Consider the following 20,963-nt stretch of genomic DNA (forward strand, 5'->3'; position numbering starts at 1 on the left):
TTCCAGACAGGAATGGATTCCAGCATGGTGGTTGTTGGTGTTTTTTTAAATTGGTTACCTTATATCATGGAACCATACAGTACTGGTAGTGTCAAATTTCTACCTGAAGTTTTTTTTAATGTTAAAAGATACTTTATATTGTTTTAGCAATTATCCAGAATTCTAGCATTTGTGTTAAGTTGCAAGCCCTGAAAGTATTTTTTATTTTGTTCAGGTTTCTCTGTTACGTTTACAGCTGTATGTTAGGGAACATTTAGTGAAAAAGCTTTTTCCTGCATGGAAGGAAAGTCTTAGAAGTCTTTCAGATGCTAAGCATAGCATCATGCAGTTGCTAATGATAGAGGAGCTCTGCCAATAAGATGTTGGTAATCTAATCTACTGACTTGAAAACTCTGTGATTCAATGAGATGTAAAGATATTGGCATTTTAAAGTCAGATACTTTCAAGTAGGATTCATTATACACACAGTACCAAGCATTACATAATTTTGCTGGATTGCTGTAATACACAAAATTCTATAACCACATGTTCTGTGTTAATTTGACCTATTCTGTGCCCATGGTCCTGCTTTGCAGGTTTATTGTGCACTTATATTAAAGCCCTTTTAGACTGATATCATATCAGAAAAGGAGCTTTCTATTATAGGAGCACCACTTCCCACTGCTGACTGTTTTTTTAAAGAAATCAAGGTTAGTATGACTCAGTTTAAAAATGCCAAGAACTGAAAAAGTGTGGGAGCAAAGTATTATTGGGAGATAACGTTTTACAAGAACCTTGGCAGTTGGGTTGTTGGCATATTATGGAGAAATGGTTGACTATCTCTTATCCAGAATGCTTGAAAACAAAAGTGTTTTGGTTTTTTTTTCCAGATTTTTTAGAAACCATCAGAAAGCAAAGGTATCACTCTCAGCCACCCATGTGGACAATGTTGGAGTATTTTGGAATTCCAGTGAAGAGATGCTCGATCTGTATTTTAAAATTATCTTGTACTAGACAATTCTACTTCAGCTTTCCCCCCAACAATAACTTGTTTAGATGAAAGTTGAATTCCTCTCCTTACTAATGACAGTTTGACCAGACTTCCCAAGGTATATCTAGAAATTTCTTGTCAGTAAATTTTATAACTATCAACTTATATGGTGGTATTGAATTTTTATTGTGGGAGCCCCTGCTTTCTTCCCTGGCCGAGGGCACAGTCTGTCAAGAGCCCAGATTATGATTGTTTATGAGCACAACAGTGATTTTTATTTGTAGAATCAGAAGGGGACAATTCCTCCATTTCATCTTATGTCCCCAAAATCTGCTCTGGTAGACTGGGAAGCTGTGATGCCATGTGTTTGTCTAGTCAGCCCTCTGCATTCTCAGGGGTTAGGGCCACAGGGCACCCACGAAAGTGAAAGATAGCTTATAACAGATTTCAAAAACTATACATAGACTTTGGTAACATATGACGATAGATGTTATTTCAGAGACAATTAAACAATTTATAAAATTAAAAACATTAAAAAGTATTAAGGGACTATACAAACCATCAAACGGCACAGTACATCATTAAAAGCCTATTGCATTTCCATTTCTAAAAGCCTAATGATTCAAGAAGGTTCTCATGTACCCATTCAGGACAACAAAGATGGAGTTCTCCTGGCCCCTAGTTAGCCTCAGAGAGGCAGCTCCAAAGTCTGGTAACAACCACTGAGAAGGCCCTCTTCCGAACCTTGGAACTTACCAGGCAAGGTCAGGGTGGCTTTATCCCCATCTCCCAAGTGAAGGTATTGCTATGCTATCAGGCTTTTAAAACTCAAATCCCCATTGTGAAAATATATTCTCAGGAGACACCTGAGCCCAAGCCCAAAGAGGAGGAAGAACTAAAGAGGTATCTTCTGAGAGAAATGTATGCAAAAGACTACCCACAGAGACGCAGTGGGAAAAACACAGATGTGCAAGAAAAATTTAGGGTCTCCATAACTTAGAAATGACCTGAAAGCGCACAGCAGCAACAACAATAAGGACTGGATGGCATAGTGATGGTCTCTTGAGCAGCTTGATCAACAGGAGGGTGAAGAAAAGAGGCACACCTTAAAATGACAGCCTGAGGCTGTCTGAAAACATGTCAGAGAGACATGTTGTTCATAAAAGTTGTCCTAGGAAAAGGAAAATGGCAGTAGCAGAGCCAGAGGAACTCCATGAGAAAAAGGGTCTGAAAGGGAGACAAGTGTCTGGCAAGACAGAAAGTGGTGAGCTGGGAGCCAGTGAGGATCAGGGCCATTGCCCTCCTGCCATAAGCACCCACTGACTTCACAACAGTCAGCCATAAGGCTGACACACAGTCTGGCACACAGGGATAAGGGTCAGCCACATTCAGTTAAAAACAGGAACAATCTGCTGCTCTAAGTTTAGTTATTTTTTTTAGTGAAGTAGTATATCCGAATAAAAAATAAGTATGGAGCCACAGTAGTGTGACAATGAAAATACATATGTAGAGTTTGTACATATTTCTTCATGGTAGAACTTCTTCAGATGTTTGTAGACCAGGCAATGCCGTTATCAGTAAAAAAATATTAGTCAAAAAGCAACCCCCCCAAATCTTGATCAACATCTCAACAGGTGCATTTGTGTACTGTACTCCTATAAAGAAAGGAACCATCTCATTCCCTGCATAGAATGGCACAAGGCAAGAGCTTAGTCCATCCTGGAAGAACCTAAAGAAGCAGCAATCCCCTCTACTATCTGCTGTTGCTCTGCTTCTGGCCTTTCTGAATGCCTGGGTGAAAACATTGTCACATTTGTGGGCAGGGTGGCTGGACCCCTGAGGCAATGCTGGTGCTTTCCTGTTTCCATGGGATGTCCCTCGACTTATCCACAAGTCATAGAAAAATTCATAATTTTGACCTAGAACCTGCTCTTGGCTTATATACATGAGGTCAACTTATACATGGGTATACATGGTAGTATTAGTATAGATAATATAGTTTTTCAAAAATGTACAGCCTGATACTATTTAGAGTAGAACTTTCCAAACTTTTCATGTTGATGACATGCTTTTTAGACAGGTATCCTTTCGTGGCATGGTAATTTAGTTTTACTAGCAAACCGGTGATTAAACCATCTCTTTATAAGAATTTTATACAGTAGCCGGTCCACATGGTTCCATCACAAGCTTCATGGTCAACAGATTTTCTTTTTTCCAATTAGAAACTTATCTATTTAAGTGGTAATTATTGCACTTCAATCAACAAATTGTGCAAATTATAAAAGTTATAACAGTACCTACAGTTGAACATCACTAGTACTCCACTTGTGTAGGGATTAAACCTCTGGAGGTTTTTAAACAGGGGCTGGATGGCCATCCACGGGTGCTTTGATTGTACATTCCTGCCTGGTTGAAGAGGGTTGGACCAGAATTCCTTTGAGGGTTTCTTCCAACTCTAGTGAGGTATAGATTGCCTGGGAGTCCAGTGGAGTCTCCTTCTCTAAAGGTTTTTGAACAGAGGCTGGATAGCTGTCTGTTGGGAGGGCTTTGGCTGTGTCTTTCTGCCTGGCAGAAGGAGGTTGGACTGGATGTTCTTTGGGGGGGGGGTCTCTTCTAATTCCTTCCATTTCCCCAGCGGACCCCTCCCCTGAGCCCTTACTCAGGAGATTCCACCTGAACATCAGAAAGAACTTCCTCACTGTGGGAGCTGTTCGGCAGTGGAACTCTCTCCCCCGGACTGTGATGGAGGCTCCTTTGGAGGCTTTTAAGCAAAGACTTGAATGGCCATCTGTCGAGGGTGCTCTGAATGCGGTTTCCTGCTTTCTTGGCAGGGGGTTGGACTGGATGGCCTGTGAGGTCTCTTCCAACTCTATGATTCTCTCCCCCCCCCCCCCCCCAGCTGTGTCTGTGGCTGCTGTTTGGGCTGCTGCCATCAAGGACGAGACAGAGAGCCAAGGAAAACAAGGAGCCGGAGAATGGTGAGGCCTGAGGCTGAAGCTGTTGCTCCCACTACTCCCCCCCCCCCCCCCGGGATGGCCAACACGCTTGCTCCAAGCGGCTTCCAGGCAGTCTTTGTAGGGGTGGGGAGAGCATTTTTCATGTGATACACTTGGACTACAGGTGACACACTGGTGTGTCGCAACACACTGTTTGGAAAACTGATTGTCCTTGCTGGGTGATTGGTTGTACCAGTGCATCATGCTCAGTAAACCGTCTTAACAGAATTAGCTTGGTAGCATATTAACAACATGGAAAGAAAAATATGTGCAGACACATGCACAACCAGATTTCCCCCACACTTTTCACTTCAAAAGAAAGAAACTGCAGAGTATCAATTGACTAGATTCAGCTAGGAACAAAAAATGCATGTTGAGACATGGTAAGTGAGTGCTTCAGCAGCAATTTGTTGTGAAGTTGCTAAAGAAGAAAGTGATTCCAAAATAGATTGCCAGCAGAGGAAAGCTTTTATAGCACAAGGCAATCGTCTTAAAGAAACTACATGAATATGAAGTCGCTGCACATTAAATTGTACTTTTTGTGACACGCTGGCCTTTAGTGAATGTAATGAAGCAATTTGGCAACGTCTGTTGAGTACTGCTTTACATCTTGGAAAGCTGTAGAAATCACAGTTTCTATGGAAATTGAGTGCAAGGTAAATTGACACTGCAGAGTGAAAATACAGAAGAACACATGGAAGGTGAATTTCCAAATAAAATAAGTAGGGATGATTAAGTTAGGGCATGTATACCCTCACATTTCATTGCAACTCAGGCTAGTATATATTACTCTTGCCATAATGTTGCCGATGCTGACAAAGTGTGTATGAGGGCAATGTTGGTAATCTTCTTGTGACATCATTCTCTAATGATTTGTATAGCATCATGCTATTATATATTTTCAGCCCTTCTCTTGTTTCTTTCTATGCAGGAATTTTTAAAAAGAGGGTTACACATACAATGACACAACTTATTGGGAAGGCTGGTTATTCAGACACAGAGTGTCATTGTAAAGGTGCCAGGTGACAGCAGTGCATTAAAAAAGGGGAAAAGGCAACATGCCCGCAGTGGGAAGAAATGGTTGATAGTAAAGCTGGAAAATTAAGGGGAAGGGAAGAATAGCCAAGGATAACGTCTTTTATGCTCTGTAGCATCATTAGTTTTTGTAGGCTATCTTCATTGCTTTTCTGAACAGTTTAAATACGATTACCAAAAGGGGAAAAGGTATTTAAAAATATTTGCAATACTCTCTTCAGAAAATCTAGTCACTTTGTATTAAGATCAGGATGGCTTTCTTTTATAACCCAGTCTTAGATGCTCCTGTTAAACAGCTGAACTAGAAGAACTTTGTTCATTGAAAAAAATACATTATTTATTTGGAGTGGTGCTTCTTTTAGAAAAATCTATTAGCTAATAATAAATTCTAATGTCAGTCTGTGACTTCAAATGATCCAACTCCCTGCTTCTTGGCAGGGAGTTGGACTAGATGGCCTGTGAGGTTTCTTCCAACTCTATGATTCAATGATTCTATGATTATTAGGGATGGGGCCAGATTGAGTAGAAATGTAACTGTAATTTATACCATGCAGCCTTATGCTAAACAGTGCAAGAATGACTTCCTTGACCCAATTCTGAATTTTATTTGTGCACCAAATAATTGGCAGTGTTTTAAAATATTTTCTTGATTAAAAAATAAAGATTGGCATAATATTGTCAAAAGGAAGATGGGAAAACTGCAAATGATACCTCTCAAGAAAATATTGCTCGAACTATCTTGAATGTGCTTAAGACAAACATGAAGGCTTGGGCTGATAGCTTTCCCTCTTGCCTTGACAAGACGGCTAGATCAGCAGAATTTTTTTCCTGATCTCTGGTTCTGTTTCCGAAGGTCCCTAGGGAGGGACCACATGAAAGTAAAAAATAGGCAGTATTGTGTTACTCTGTTGATCCATGACCAAAGCTTTTTGAATCAATTAAAACAATAGCCACACAACAGTTGATTTGTAAATAAGACAGTAAGAAGTTAGAATTCCACTTCCTGACATGTAAAAAAGCATGTTGTTGTGCTCATGGTAATAGTTACAGTATTACAGTTATATTTATTTTTGTTCTCCTTTTTTCCTGTTTGACATTCAAAGAGTTTACAACAAATTTTTAAAGACACATAGTTAAAACAGAAAGGTGCATGGTGGGTAAAGAAATTGTGTACAGGAAGGTTTTTGTTTTCCTTCCTTACAGCTGCTTATTATATCTCTGTTGGAAAGTCTGCAGAACTCTTCCTCAGGTTAACTTTTAAGTTAATATTAGAAAGGAGAAGGGGAGCAAAGGTCTTGTCAGATCTGATCTATGGGAGACCTGAGTTACAGGAGGTTTCTCATTTCTGCATAACATTGAGCATAAGCACTGTAAAATCAAAATATAAGAACATTTCAAAGTGAGAAGAAATCAGGGCCGAATACAGAACAATGCCACTTCCTTTAATTCATAACCTGTTTCCTTACGAATGAGTCAGTGTTTATTTCCAGCAAAAATGATCTGTGCCAAATTTGCTTGTTTGTACAAGAGAAAAAATGAAGCAAATTATAAACAAATTCTCTTTGTAGGGTCTTAACATTACAAATGGACAAAGATTAACAAGTCTGTTCCAAATAAGGTATGAATTTGATTTAGCAGTTTGATAAACATTGATGAAAGTACTGTGGACACTTTTTAATTATTTTATGTATACACATAACAGAAAACAATTGTTGAGAGACAGAAATTTATTTATTTATTTATTTATTTCAATTATTTATACCCCGCCCTTCTCACCCGAGGGGACTCAGGGCGGCTTACAAGTGGCAACTGATGCCATTATATGGATATACAATAAACTAAAATGATTAAAACAGTTAAAACAATCATAAAATAGTCATAAAATACAATATACAAAGTTTAAAACAATGCAAAGTGCTTATGCCATTCATCCACCAGACGTTATACAAGAGCCGTAATTCAGACCGAGTCGAAGCCAACACATGCCACACTGGTTCTTAACTTGAAATGGGAGATGCTATTCTGATGGCACTATTTTTGCCTCTGCTGAAAATGTGGAGGTCAATTTATTAAAAAGATGGTGTAAGTTGTAAGACTATACTAGGATTATGGGACCTGGATACATGGATTGTTGTGTCCTATATTAGTAAATGATGGTGATATGTGGATATACTGAAGCACTCGTGTCCATGTTGTTTTAATTTAGTCATGAAATGGGACATGAAAGTCAAATGTCCCGTGTGCAATATCAGTTGTATGTGAACTATTATTCCCCTTTATGTTTAAATAAATAAGATATGCATCTGTTTTACAAAAAAAACAAACCCTCAACCTTTTTTAGTCACTTATGCCTGGCACTTTGATGGAAATGGAAAAGAGTTTGATTCCTGGTCATAGCAGAGAAGATAGAAATCCCATGCTTGAAGTTCTTCTGCAAATGTTTGACATATCTCTTTAGGAATTCTCACATCTATCTCACTTGTAATACAGTTTTTGTTCCTGGGTAATAAATGTCATTATCTAATTGGTTCTGTCAGAAAAACATGGAAATAATTCATTAAACTGCAAAAACTTTTTTTAAGGATCTGCACATTGAAAGCTTAAACTGGCATATTTTCACTAAGGAAAATTAGAAACTTACAAAATTACAAAAACGAAGTTTCTGGAGTATAACAATTACTTTCAAAGTACAGTAGATTCTCACTTATCCAACACGCTTATCCAAATGTTCTGGATTATCCAACGCATTTTTGTAGTCAATGTTTTCATATCATATATCATATATTATGATATTTTGGTGCTAAATTCGTAAATACAGTAATTACTACATAGCATTACTGAGTATTGAACTACTTTTTCTGTCAAATTTGTTGTATAACATGATGTTTTAATGCTTAATTTGTAAAATCATAACCTAATTTGATGTTTAATAGGCATTTCCTTAATCTCTCCTTATTATCGAACATATTCGCTTATCCAACATTCTGCCGGCCCGTTTACGTTGGATAAGTGAGACTCTACTGTAAGTACAGTAGTCTCTCACTTATCTCACCTTTACTTTTCCAACGTTCTGTATTATCCAACACAGTTTGCCCTTTAGTAGTCACTGTTTTTGTAGTCAATTTTTCAATACATTGTGAAATTTCGATGCTAAATTCGTAAATACAGCTATTACTATGTAATGTTACTGTGTATTGAACTGCTTTCTCTGTCAATTTGTTGTAAAACATGATGTTTTGGTGCTTAATTTGTAAAATCATAATGTAATTTGATGTTTAATAGGCTTTTCCTGAATCCCTCCTTACTACCCAACATTTTCGCTTATCTAATGTTCTGCCAGCCTGTTTATGTTGGATAAGTGAGACTTTACTGTACCACACAATTAAACAGGAAATAACACTTTCATGTTTTTCAAAATTTGTTACATTGTGTTATTATTTTGTCACAAAATATGTCAGAAGATTTAACAGAGTGAAATAATTAGTGTTAATATCTATTTCAGTCAGAAAAAATTCCCTGACTTTCAGGTTAGGGTAACTATTGCTCTTTTTGTTTTATATTTTGTAATGCATTATGTCCAATAAGATGGAATGGGTCATCTTAATTTGTTTTTTCTGCCTTTGCTAGAGTCATTACTCATATAATCCAGTTTTAAAACAAAAGTGCAACAGTAGAAAGTACAAATAATGGTATGCTTTAGGTTTTCTACGGTTGTATAAATTATACAATTGTTTACATAAATTGTGATTTTAAAACACACTGGAGACTCCTGCTGAATCAATGAAACTTTACTGTTAGTTTCAGTGAGACAAAAGTGCAGATAGTAAATCGAATTACTGCGCTAAGCTGTTTTGTCACAGTTTGGATTTTTAAAGTCCAGTTAAACATTGGCTCAAGGGAAAACTTCTTTTCATTTCATGCAACTGAAAAATCTTGCTGTTTGGCAAAGAACTTTAACCATTTTGCTGGAAGTGTTTGTGTGCCATTCCTTTGAGTTTTACATGCACTTAGACAAATGTATTTGTGTATATAAGTTAAAATAAGAACTCCGTGGGTTTTTGTGATAAACCTTGTATGCCCTTCTGTCCCCTTTAGCTTCACCGATCTTTTTGGTTTTTACTGGAATACATTCTTAATTGTCACCCAGAAGCATTCTTAGATACTCTTGTATTAGTTGCTCATACTTTCTGCTGGTCCTGAATAGCTTCAATGGACAGGCATGTGATTTAAATTGCAGCATTAGATGCTGGTGAGAGGGGAGTAGAGAAGTAAAACATAAGAACCCTTCACATTATTTTCAAACTATGCTGTGCTTTAGGAGAATAACTAGCGAGCAGAGATTTCCTCTGCTGTCTGAGATTCCTAAGTAAGCCAAAGGAGCAGAAAAGTGCCAGAGAAGAGCAGTGCTTTCTTTGTTTTCCCCTGGCAGAATGGTTGCTCCCATTCAGAACTCTGTCTATTCACACAGTGAGTTGTGAGGTGGAGGACTGCCAGATAACGGCAGGGAAGACTTTAGGTGCCAGTGGATTTGAAGCAGGGAGCGCTATTCATATTTATCTCCAGTTTTCCCCATCTCGCCTTTTTGTTTCTCTGCTAAAACTTACCAAGATGGATAGGTTATTCTTGGGCTGGACTGCTTTCTTGTGTGTAACAGGTAAGGATTTGCCTTTCAGCTCCATGTTAAAGTTAATAACTAGAGTTATCAACTTTCTAGATTTCACAGGGAGTTGCCTTTTCTCCTGATGTGCTTGTGGGGTCATTTTTTTATTGATGCTGCAAGAGGAGACATGAAAAAAATATTGTGAACAAATGATAAACGCTACTTATGTATGAATATATGTGTGTGTGTATACATGTATATAGATATATCGTTCACCTTCCTATGACTCCTGCTTTATTCTCAGTGCTGCTGACATTAAAATAAGACATGTTTCAGATCACACCTGCATCTAAACAGAAAATCATCTTTGTTTTTGTTTCTCTCCTTTCCCAAAGCCTCTCCCCTTATGAATACAGTTAGAGAAAGGCAGCCATAGCCTGGCTATGAATTGCCACATTCTTTTTAGAGAAGATTTAAGAGCAGCAGGAACTGCAAAGATTATGGAGGTGATTGTGTTTTCTACAGGGTGGCATTTCTGAAGTTTTTTAAAGTTGGATGTCCAGTGTATGGAGAAATATTATCTGGAAGTACTGTGTGTGTGTGTGTGTGTGTGAGTGTGTGTGAAGAAACCCGAAAGTCAGAAACAGCTCAGGATTTTTGTGGGTTAAGTGCCTTTTGATGAGAGACCTACATTTATCTCTTGCTAATTGATATTACTTTTCCACACCTGTTCTCACAGCTGCCTAGTAATATATTCAATAGAATAGAAGACTGGAGAAAGAAAACACATGTGTGGAGGAAGAGAGGGTGGGGACATCCTTATCTAATTGTCTATTTTTGTATTATCCAGAAGACATAATTGTAGAGCGGTTTTGTCCAACTGGAGCCCCCGGTGGCACTGCTGAGCTGCTGAACTTGCTGACCAAAAGGTCGGCAGTTGGAATCGGGAGCGGGGTGAGCTCCTGCTATTAGCTTCTGCCAACCTAGCAGTTCGAAAACATGCAAATGGGAGTAGATCATTAGGTACCGCTCCGGCGGAAAGGTAACGGCGCTCCAGGTAGACATGCTGGCCACATGCCCTTGGAGGTGTCTATGGACGACACTGGCTCTTCGGCTTAGAAATTGAGATGAGCACCAATCCCCAGAGTCGGACATGGCAAGACTTAATGTCAGGGGAAAACCTTTTGCTTTACGTTTGTCCAACTGAAGCTTCTGGGCTGGGGAGACACTTCTAAAGACCTTCCTTGAAACTTAGTTGGGTGGTAGAGCTTATCCTGCACAGGAGAGTTTACTGTTTCTTTTCTTTTTTGTATCTGTTTGGGATTCTGAAGATTTTATAGTATCCAAATACGCTTTTTATTATTTGGATCCCCATTTATGTAGAAGATGCTGGCCTTTTTGCTGAGGAGAGGGTCACCAGTCTGAGCTGACCCCTACTTCTTACCTTTCCAGGACCATGGTTGTTTGGTCACTCTGCCATCCTATTTCAAGCGCCTGGAACTGCAGTATGTCAGCTGAGGTGAGAGCGTCTTGCACTTGCTCCTCTTGTCTATTTGAATTCTAGAACACAGCTTTAGATCACATGTGGGGGAGGCTAAGGAATGGTATTTTAAGTCAGACAGTATGGCACTCACCTGAGGTGTCCTGATCCCCATGGATGTTCTCAGTAGCACAGTCTAGCACTGCATGTTCATGTACTTGGTTTCCAGGAATCAGTGTACCTTGCTTTTTACAAAAGGAGGACCAAGAGAAAAGTGAGCATGTAGCTGTTTCTATGTGGTCAGGCTGCTGACACAAGTCTTATGATGACAATATGGGTTTCTTTCTTCCTTTCCTTATCCACAGAGAAGTTCCATTAAAAAAAAAAAAGCAATACCAGCAATTAGGGTTGTGAAAGACTTATGGGTTTTCTGAAGTGAAAAGGCTACAGTGTTCTGGCCCTGGAAGATACATATTTTATTTGTTAGATTATCAGTTCTGGCCAACAGCTTTCTTCATGGATAAAGTTGTATTTCTTGTTATTTGCTCAGAACAGATAATAGTTTATGTCACATTTCCCCTGACTATATTTAAATGATCTGGCCTTATTAGTACCACATCTGCTAGTTCCAATAGTTTGATTTTGGAAGTGATTATACAGTAATGTCCAAACATATGTAAATATATACTGACATACCTTTTACATATGACAGTACTGTACATGCAAGTGATCATCGTTGCTTTTCAGCACTTTTTAAAGGCCATGTAAGTGTTATGTTCTGCATGAAGATGTCTTCAGATGTCTCCTTACCAGTGTAAGGAACAAGAAAGGAGCTGGATCCTCAGAAATCCCTATCATATTAGCATTTTATGAGCAGAATATCAAAGCCTCAGTAGTTTTTGCAGGGTGGGGGTGGGAGAGCTTGCCTTAGCCTGAGCTTACTGGAAAGGATTGCAGAATTCCTTGCTGCTGTAATACTGAATAAAGTTTCATAAGTATTTAGAGCAAAGTAAATTCTTAAATGCCAATAACAGTGTTAATAACATGTTTGTTGTTTTCGATATCTTACTTTCTCATAGACTCATAGAGCTGAATCATCAAGTCCAAATCCAGTAGATAGCTGCCCAGCCTCTTTTGGAAAATGTCCAGAAAATGAGACCCCATCATCTCTTTCGGCCAGGGGTTCTCAAACCTTTTCATCCCCAATTATCAATCGCAGAACCCCAAGGGCTCCATGGAGCATGGTTTGAGAACCCTTGCTCTAGGCAGTTGTTTCCACTACTGAACTGTTCTTGCTGTCAAGACATTTCTTCTAATGTTCAATCTAAATCTAACCTGTAATTTAAAACCATTAGATCTTGTCCTACCTTCTTGGGCAGTAGAGAACAAACCTGCACCCTCCTGTCTGTGAAAGCCCTTGAAATATTTAATGAGTGTAATCATGTCACCCCTCAGTCATCTCTTCATCAAGCTGAACATGTCCTGCGCCTTCAATCTTTTCTTCATATGTTTTGTTCTCTATGCCACTTATAATCCTTGTTGTCCTTTTCTGAATCCACTCCAACCTGTCTATATACTTCTTAAAATAAGGTGCCCAAAACTGAATGCAGTACTCCAGATGCAGAATCATAGAATCATAGAATAGTAGAGTTGGAAGAGACCTCATGGGCCATCCAGTCCAACCCCCTGCCAAGAAGCAGGAAATCGCATTCAGAATATAGTGGGACTGTTATTTCGCTTAACTTAAGGGGAAGGAACATCTGATTATTATTGTGTTACTGATGGGTAATGCAACAATGCACTTTTTTAATTTGCTCGACAGATTTTCTTTTTAACAAAAGTAACACCTGTATTCTATCTTTTAAAAGTAACACCCCCAAGCTCTGCAATATACAGCAATTATCATTTCAGCATTTTACAAAGAAAAGTTCTTAATACATCTCCTCCTAATGGTCTCAGTAAAAGACTGGATTTTAAAAAATAAAATAAAAATCTGCTCTTATTGTATTCAGAGTGAACCTGTTGCTAAACTTCAGCCTGTTGTATAAACTTATCCACACATACTATCCAATGCCTTACAGAAGTATTAACCCCTGCCCCAACTTGCCCCCATACAGTTGTCTTACAGCCTGGAATTCAAATGGATTTAACTGGAATCATTACCACTTGATACATATTGTGTGCTCAACACTGTAAAGGTGTAAAATAATGCGACACAGAAGTTAAATAAGCAGAAAGGAACTGGTCCTTGTTGGTTGCATAAATGTTCACACCCCCCCCCCCCCCTTTGCTAAATAATCTCTGATGAAATCCACTGCTCCCAGAAATCATGGAAGCTAATAAAATGGAGCCCACCTGTATGTAATTCCAATGTAATGTGAACTCAGATTAAAAATATCTGTTTCTGGAAAGGCTCAAAGGTAATCAATCAAACAGCAAACTGAAGATCAAAGAACTATCCAAGTTGTGGGTTATAAAAAATATCCTATGCTATGAACACTGACACCCCCCCCCCCCCCCCCCCGGACCATTGTTCAATCCTTGCCTACAAAATGCAAAATGAGTAAGGGTCATTAGCAATCAAGAAGCCAACAGTAACTCTGAAAAGCTGGGAAAGTCTGCAACTGAGCTGGGAGACACTATCCACCAGACACTCCAAAACTGAATATATTATCAGTTTTCATTATAAATGCAACAGAATAAAACACTATGGTAAGAAGACAATTACCTCCGCTTATGGGATGAGGCTCTGATTGAAATGCAGGGCAATTCTAGAAGCATGGGTAAAAAGTTCAATATCTATATATGCAAAGCTGAGAGAGACTTGCCCGAGAAGACTCATAGCTGCAATAAGTGGATGAGGTTCCTCTACAAAGTGTATAGTTGGATGTGCATGTGAATACTCATGCAACCAACAAGTACCAAATTTTCTGTATATTTAACTTCAAGCTGCAATACACACCTACCTTAACAGCTTTGAGTAGACATCACATGGTAACAACAGCAATTGAATTTCAGTTATAGGCTGTAGTACAAAAATGTGGAAAAGACAGGGATGTGTGATAACTTTCTCAAGACTTTAATGTAAAGAGTCTTCTGTACTTGAACAGGCTTATTTACAGCCTTGGAAACAAACATACTTCCAGTGATGAATGGTCCACCACCACCTGTGACAGTCTACTCAATAGTCTCATTGCTCTTACAGTAAAGAAATTCTGCCAAATGGTTATTGTGGAGTCATGTAATATGAATCCAAGGATTTGAGTTCTAGTTCTAGAGCAGCAGAAAACAACCTTGCTCCAATGTCTACCTGACATCCTTTCAGATATTTAAAGATGTCACCACTAACATATTTAACCCTGTCAGTCATTCCTCCTAAATCTTTATTTCCAGACCTTTGGTCAACTTGGTTACCGTTTTATGGACATATTCCCACTTATCAGTATGTTGCTTTGATCATCATGCGTTGGATGACCCATTGGAACTCCGCAAGTCAGTGGTTCTGTCTTGAAATGAATTGGTATTCTTAGGGATACTGTTAGGCCTGTAAAAAGGCGTTCACAGAAATTCTGAAGCATTTGCAGATGCTTCAGACTGGAGAACTTTCTGCCCCCTCAATTCACAAACAATAATTATGAGTGTTCCCTCATCCTGCAGTGGTTTCTAGCTATGTGGATTCCAACTTTAGCCCCATGGCAGGTGTGGATATCACATAGCCTTCCAGATAGTGTTGGAGGGCAGCTCCCCACATTCCTCATTACTGGATATGTTAGCCAGGTTTGTGAGTCCAACATCTTGAGGGTTATCTAATTTCCACTTCTTCCCAGTGCTATCAAAATTTTTATTATATGTGAGACATCACAAACTTCCTGATGAAATGATAATTCTTGAAATGATAATTTTTGATTGCACCTAAGAAGAAGTCGCAAAAACAGACAACAAACTATTAAAGGTTATTGCTAATGATGAGCCAGCACAGCTGTTCAAACCTGGTTTATCCATAGTTTTTAATGCTTTAGAACAGGCTGTATATTCAAAACAGCCATATTGCAGTAGGAACAAATATGACAACATTTTATTAACTAATCTGAAACAAAAATATGTCAGTTCCTACCTTTTAATGCTTCTCCTCTGTTGAGTTACATCTGTGATAATGTCATCCGGAACGATGAGAAAGAGACTGTTGAGGGATTTCCCAGTTCTATTAATTTTCTTCCATACCATTTATCTAAGTCTGGGAAAGCATGTCGCAATTTTATTTCTAGCCCACTTCACCACAGCTCCTCAAGGGGCTGATATTTTACTTCTAACAACTTTCTTCAGAATTCTGTTTTCCATTTAAAACATATCACAGTCTTCCATTGTTTACAACAAAGTGATACGATACTTATGTAGAGATGGAGACCAACCCTTGCAGGATTTACATCAGATATAGTTTAAAAAATTACTGAAAAGAAGGAAGGGACAAACCAGCAAAGCGAGAGAGTATTTCAGAGTTGCCCACCGCAGGGCTGACACACTAGAAAGATTAAGAGAACACAATTTCCTAAAATTTCTTCAGTGTATCATCTTGAATCTACTTGATAGAGATGTAGGTCTTTCCTAGCTTACAGATAATTTCTTATTGCAAAGGAATTACTAGCCACAGTGAGTTCTTTATCAAGAATATGAATCTTAAAACTTTGCTTAAATATGTACTGCAGATTTGTTTTTCATTTGGATTTGGAGATATTTACATTAATAACAGAATAGTATCTAAAGGCCACAAATAATAGGTCTATGTTCACTCTTGTCCAATCTAACAAAATTGTTTCTGTGTTTCCAGGGTACAGCAACTACTATAGTCAAAACTAATATTGCCTGTCTTCTAGGCAACATTCTTGTTATCTTCATTGGTTCTGTGTAAATTCATGCAATCAGGTTTCTTAAGTGCCTCTGATGGCACAGTGGGTTAAACCTTTGTGTCGGCAGGACTGCTCACTTGAAGGTTGGGTTGCTGACCTGAAGGTTGTCAGTTGGAACCCAACCTGGGGAGAACACGGATGAGCTCCCTCTATCAGCTTCAGTTTCATGCAGGGACATGAGAGAAGCCTCCCACAAGAATGGTAAAAACATCAAAACATCTGAGCATCCCCTGGGCAACGTCCTTGCAGATGGCCAATTCTCTCACACCAGAATCGACTTGCAGTTTCTCAAGTTGCTCCTGACATGAAAAAATGTTTTGAAAATATTCATTGTGTTTTTTCACTTGAATTAATCAAATAGAGATGATAGCCATGGGTAGGTGAAATATTTTCAAAATTATATGTAATGGATATGGAAGTTGAATAGTGAAGAAAGCTGACAGAAAGAAGATGAACTCATCTGAAATTTTATTCTGGAGGAGAGTTCAGCAGCTATCATGAAATACCAAAAAGACAAAGAGACCTGAGAACAAATCAGTCTTGGACTGTCACTAGAAATAACTTACCTGAAGCTATTGCAAATCATGGAAAAACATGATTTGTTGAAAAATATAGTACTTGGGAAAGTGGAAGTCAGTGGAAACAATGAAGATGACCAGGGGTGATGGAGCTTTCCAATTCATAGATTTGCCATAAATTATCTCATCTTGATGACAAATAATAACAAAGCAAACAGAACATCCTCTTAAATCTTCATCTTAATCTTTTTAAATGTTTGCAGGAATCTCGGATTGTCTACTTACATATTTTTCCTGTACTCCCCAATACTTGATATACGGTTGCACAATCATTTTACAATTAGTCATATTTTTTCACATCCTATCCTACAATCTCCTCAAGCAATTCCTCATCCTTTCTCTGCATGATGAATCTCACCTTCCTTCAAACGTGTGAATGTGTGCTTTGTGTTGCCTTATTTAGATGTTTAAATATTTGAAGAACACAGAGACAGCTCATTTCATAAAAGTAATGTATGCATTAGTACTATCATAGTTGTTTTGAAAGCCATAGCTTATCTTCACCCACAGTGAAGATTTATTGAAGATAAAGATTTATATTCATTACATTGTTTCTTAAACTTTATGTAAAGGTAGTATATTCCAACACATATTTTTATACCTTGTCCTATGATAAATAGCTAGTATTTGTAACTCTACACATTTTATGGCTGTGTAGAGATTTTTCTAATCTATTTTATTAGCTGATTCAAGAATTGCAGTTATCAAGATGCAGGTTATAAATATCCGTGAGCAAATGTACTCTAATATTCAGCAATCTATCACCTTATGTTTAAACCTGGTGTTTTTGTATTTATTGCCTTTATTAGTTTCCTATCAGTCTAGTTCTGTAGGAAGCAAGAAAAGAAATGTTAAAAACAAAGCATAAGCAATGCATTAAAGTATAATGAAGTGTAGCAGCAGTATAGAGAACAACAACATATAGAAGGAACAACAGTGACTTCTTTACTGATGCCCAGGTTTGAGCTTTGTCTAGGAGTGCATTTGCACAGTTAAAATCAATACACCAGCATCACCTGTTCCTTGAGAAATCAGATAGGCTATTCTTTTGATTACTGTAACACACTCTGTATGGGACTGTCTTTAGGGTCAGGTGGCCAGGTTGTTGACTGTGGTTGGGTACAGGGATCATATGACTTCCCTGTTGAAACTGCTCTATTCGTTGCTGATCAGTTTGTGGGCAGAATTCAAATTGTTGGTTTTGACTCTTAAAGCCCTACATGGCTTGTTTCTGCCAAATTGAATTAAAACCATTTGTTGGTTACAGAGAAGTTGACAAATTGGGTTTAATAAAAAATGGAACTTTTTTTGTACTTATTGAGATGGAAGAGAAGTATGCAAACATACTGTTCTTGCTGCAACTCAGTTTAGTGTTGTATTGCTATGTTAAAAGGATTCTGCTGATTCTTCTTACATTCTGTCATTATACCTTTCCCTATCTCTAAACCTGAATACTATTTCTGAGATTTAGGACCAGCTTTCTTCCATCTTTCTGTTAGAGCCGTAACCACTGAAAAGAGGGTTGACATCTGCCAATTCAGTAACACCCATTTTTTGTTTTGTAGCTCTGACTGAGGCGCTGCAAGTCATGGTGCCCGAAAAGAAAAAAGTAGCCATGCTTTTTCAGCCTGTTGTGCTACGTTGCCACTTTTCAACCTCTTCAACACAACCTGCTGTGATACAATGGAAGTTCAAATCCTATTGCCAAGACCGCATGGGAGAAGCTTTGGGAGTGGTCTCTGCAGGAATACAGGCAGTAAACAAGAGAAACCTGGAATGGGATCCCCACTTGGACTGTTTGGACAATCGGAGAACTGTCCGCCCTGTGGCTTCCAAGCAGGGTTCTTTGGTCACAATTGGAGAATTCTATAAAGGAAGAGATGTCACCATTGTTCATGGTAATTGTACCCACCTTGCAGTTTATTAATGAATTGAAGTCTTCTTAAGTTGTTATGAATGGCAAATAATAAAATAAGTTTTAAATGTTCTTTCTGGTAATTATTTATCACTGTTATAGACATCTTTATACCATTCTTCATATTCACAGGACAGAAAACTACAAGCACCAATAAAAATGAAAAAAAAATGAAGAAAAGCAGAGAAAAGTGAAAGCTTATAAAAACATCTAAAGATACCATAAAATCAATAAAAGTAAAATTATTTTTTTACTTTCACAGATTTTTTTCATGGTGTGTTGAGCTGAAACCCTGTAAAAACAGAACTATTTATGCCTGGCATAAATAGAGCTGCAACTAGAATATCTGGAGAGGTTCTGCACATGTGAAAAGTCTCAGGGAATGATTAATTTAATTGGTCTGTTTTCATTATAGAAACATACTTTTGAAAGGCATCAGTCAGGACCAGCTAGGGTAAATCAACTTATGCTACCAAGCAGAGATAGATTTCCCCCTTTATGCTACAAAATCTTGGTCTAAAATTTAACTGAAGCCCAAACCCTTTGAAATTAAAGATTATAATTTGTTTTTGCAATCTTGTGATATATTTATATATTTGGTTGTAGAAAGGGCATTTTAATGTGTTTCTAACAAAGCATGAATTTGAATGTTGGTTTCCTATATCCAAATCCAGAACAATAAAAGGAGTGCATTAGTTTTCTGGACTATGTTGGGCCTTTACTGTAGTATTTTATGACTCTGTGCTTTATGCTAGATTGAGTTTAGCCATTTACGAAAATCCTCCCTTGCCAGTTAGAGATGTAAAATTATTATTTTTTTAGATCTTCTCTATTTGATTCTACTTTTTTTCTTACATCTTAGATGCAGATCTCCAGATTGGGAAATTAATGTGGGGAGACAGTGGGCTGTACTACTGCCTGATTATAACACCTGATGATGTGGAGGGCAAGAACGAGGAGTCAGTAGAGCTACTTGTTCTGGGTAAGCAATCTTCTCAGCTTTCTCCTCCATGAAACATAGTTTGCTTCCCAGCTTCTTTCAATATACTTACATATGTGTGAAATATTAAGTGCGAAAAGGCTTGTAAAACATTCTGGGTCTCATTCTTTATTGCTCTGTATTATGCATTGCTGATTCTGCTTGAACAAATCTGGTACAAGACACCAGACGGTGTAACTACTTCAAGCTGTCATGTTGCATGTGACAAAGGGTGTTGGGTGCTAGTTCTTCCCTGCTAAATTTCAGTGGGAGAATTCCATAGGAGCCGAATTTTATGAAATGTGATCTTTGTTAACTTAAGTTTTCTTCTACCTTTTCTGTGAAACTCTAGATGACTTATGTGAAAATAAATACCATAAACCAGTAATTTACTTTAAACCTTAGATACTACAATATCAATACTGATTTTTTGTGTGTGTCAGGAACGACTTGAGAAATTCTGGTGTGAGAGAATTGGCTGTCTGCAAGCACATTGCCCAGGGGACGCCCAGTTGTTTGATGTTTTACCATCCTGTGGGAGGCTTCTCTCATGTCCCCATATGGGGAGCTGGGGCTGACAGAGGGAGCTCACCCACTTTCCCCAGTTCGAACCATCGATCTGTCGGTCAGCAGTCCTGCCAGCACAAGGGTTTAACCCATTGCGCCACAGGGGCTCCTGTCAATACTGATAAGAATGAGGATATCACTGGTACATGAAGTTGTGATGGTTATCAAAGTGTATGAATTTTGAAGGGGACTGAATAAATTTATGGTGCGTGGGGCCATCAACACTGGCTTATCATTATGGAGATACATTATCTCTAGTATCAGAGATGATATCTTTCAATGTATTAGTTGCTGTGGAGCACTAGATGTAAAGTGCAGTTACATTCATGTCTTGCTGGTGGGCTTCCTCTGGTTAAAAGGCCACTATGTGAACAGAATATTGTACTGGCTCCACCTTTGGTGAAATGTACTGGCTCCGCCTCTGACTAAATCCGACATCATTCGTTTTATGTTATTATGCTTTAATGGTCTAAGGTAGTGGTTTTGGCCTACAACTCCCAGAAATCCCAGCCAGTTTACCAGCTGTTAGGATTTCTGGGAGTTGAAGGCCAGAACATCTGGGACCCACAAAGATTTTTTTAGTAGAATTGTTATAATCCATAAATGGTGTTGATGCTACTTAGATTTAAGGTGCATCTACCGTAATACAGTTTGACACCACTTTAACTGCCATGACTCAATGCTATGAAATCCTGGAAGGTATAGTTTGGTGAGGCACCCTCAATATTTGGCAGATAATGTCATTTTTTTTTGTGAAACTACAACTACAACTACAATCCCATAGTAGTTAAAGTGGTGTCAAATTGTATTAATCCTATAGTGCAGATATTTGTAGCCCTAAAACATCTGGAGGACCACATGTGTCTACTCCTAACTAGACTCTAGAGGTCAGCTATGAGATATGTTATCTATGAATCAAAATCAATGGGGCTGAAATTA

At 38.3% G+C, this 20,963-nt stretch overlaps 1 protein-coding gene across 8 annotated transcripts in view; it reads left to right on the forward strand.

Annotated features, from left to right (window-relative positions):
• Positions 1–20,963, forward strand: part of ildr2 (immunoglobulin like domain containing receptor 2) — an 80,238-nt gene that overhangs the window by 1,641 nt on the left and 57,634 nt on the right. For 2 of the 8 annotated variants that reach the window (XM_062974940.1, XM_008107702.2), the window contains exons 2-3: positions 18,129–18,461; positions 19,341–19,460. In XM_062974940.1, coding sequence (XP_062831010.1) covers positions 18,129–18,461; positions 19,341–19,460 — 453 coding nt within the window. Of the gene's footprint in view, positions 1–9,420; positions 9,656–10,984; positions 11,121–18,128; positions 18,462–19,340; positions 19,461–20,963 lie in introns of those variants that run through there. The other 6 variants (XM_062974942.1, XM_008107705.3, XM_008107701.3 and 3 more) reach the window with 6 other exon arrangements.

This window comes from Anolis carolinensis, chromosome 3, assembly GCF_035594765.1.
Source record: "Anolis carolinensis isolate JA03-04 chromosome 3, rAnoCar3.1.pri, whole genome shotgun sequence".
Lineage (NCBI taxonomy): Eukaryota > Metazoa > Chordata > Lepidosauria > Squamata > Dactyloidae > Anolis > Anolis carolinensis.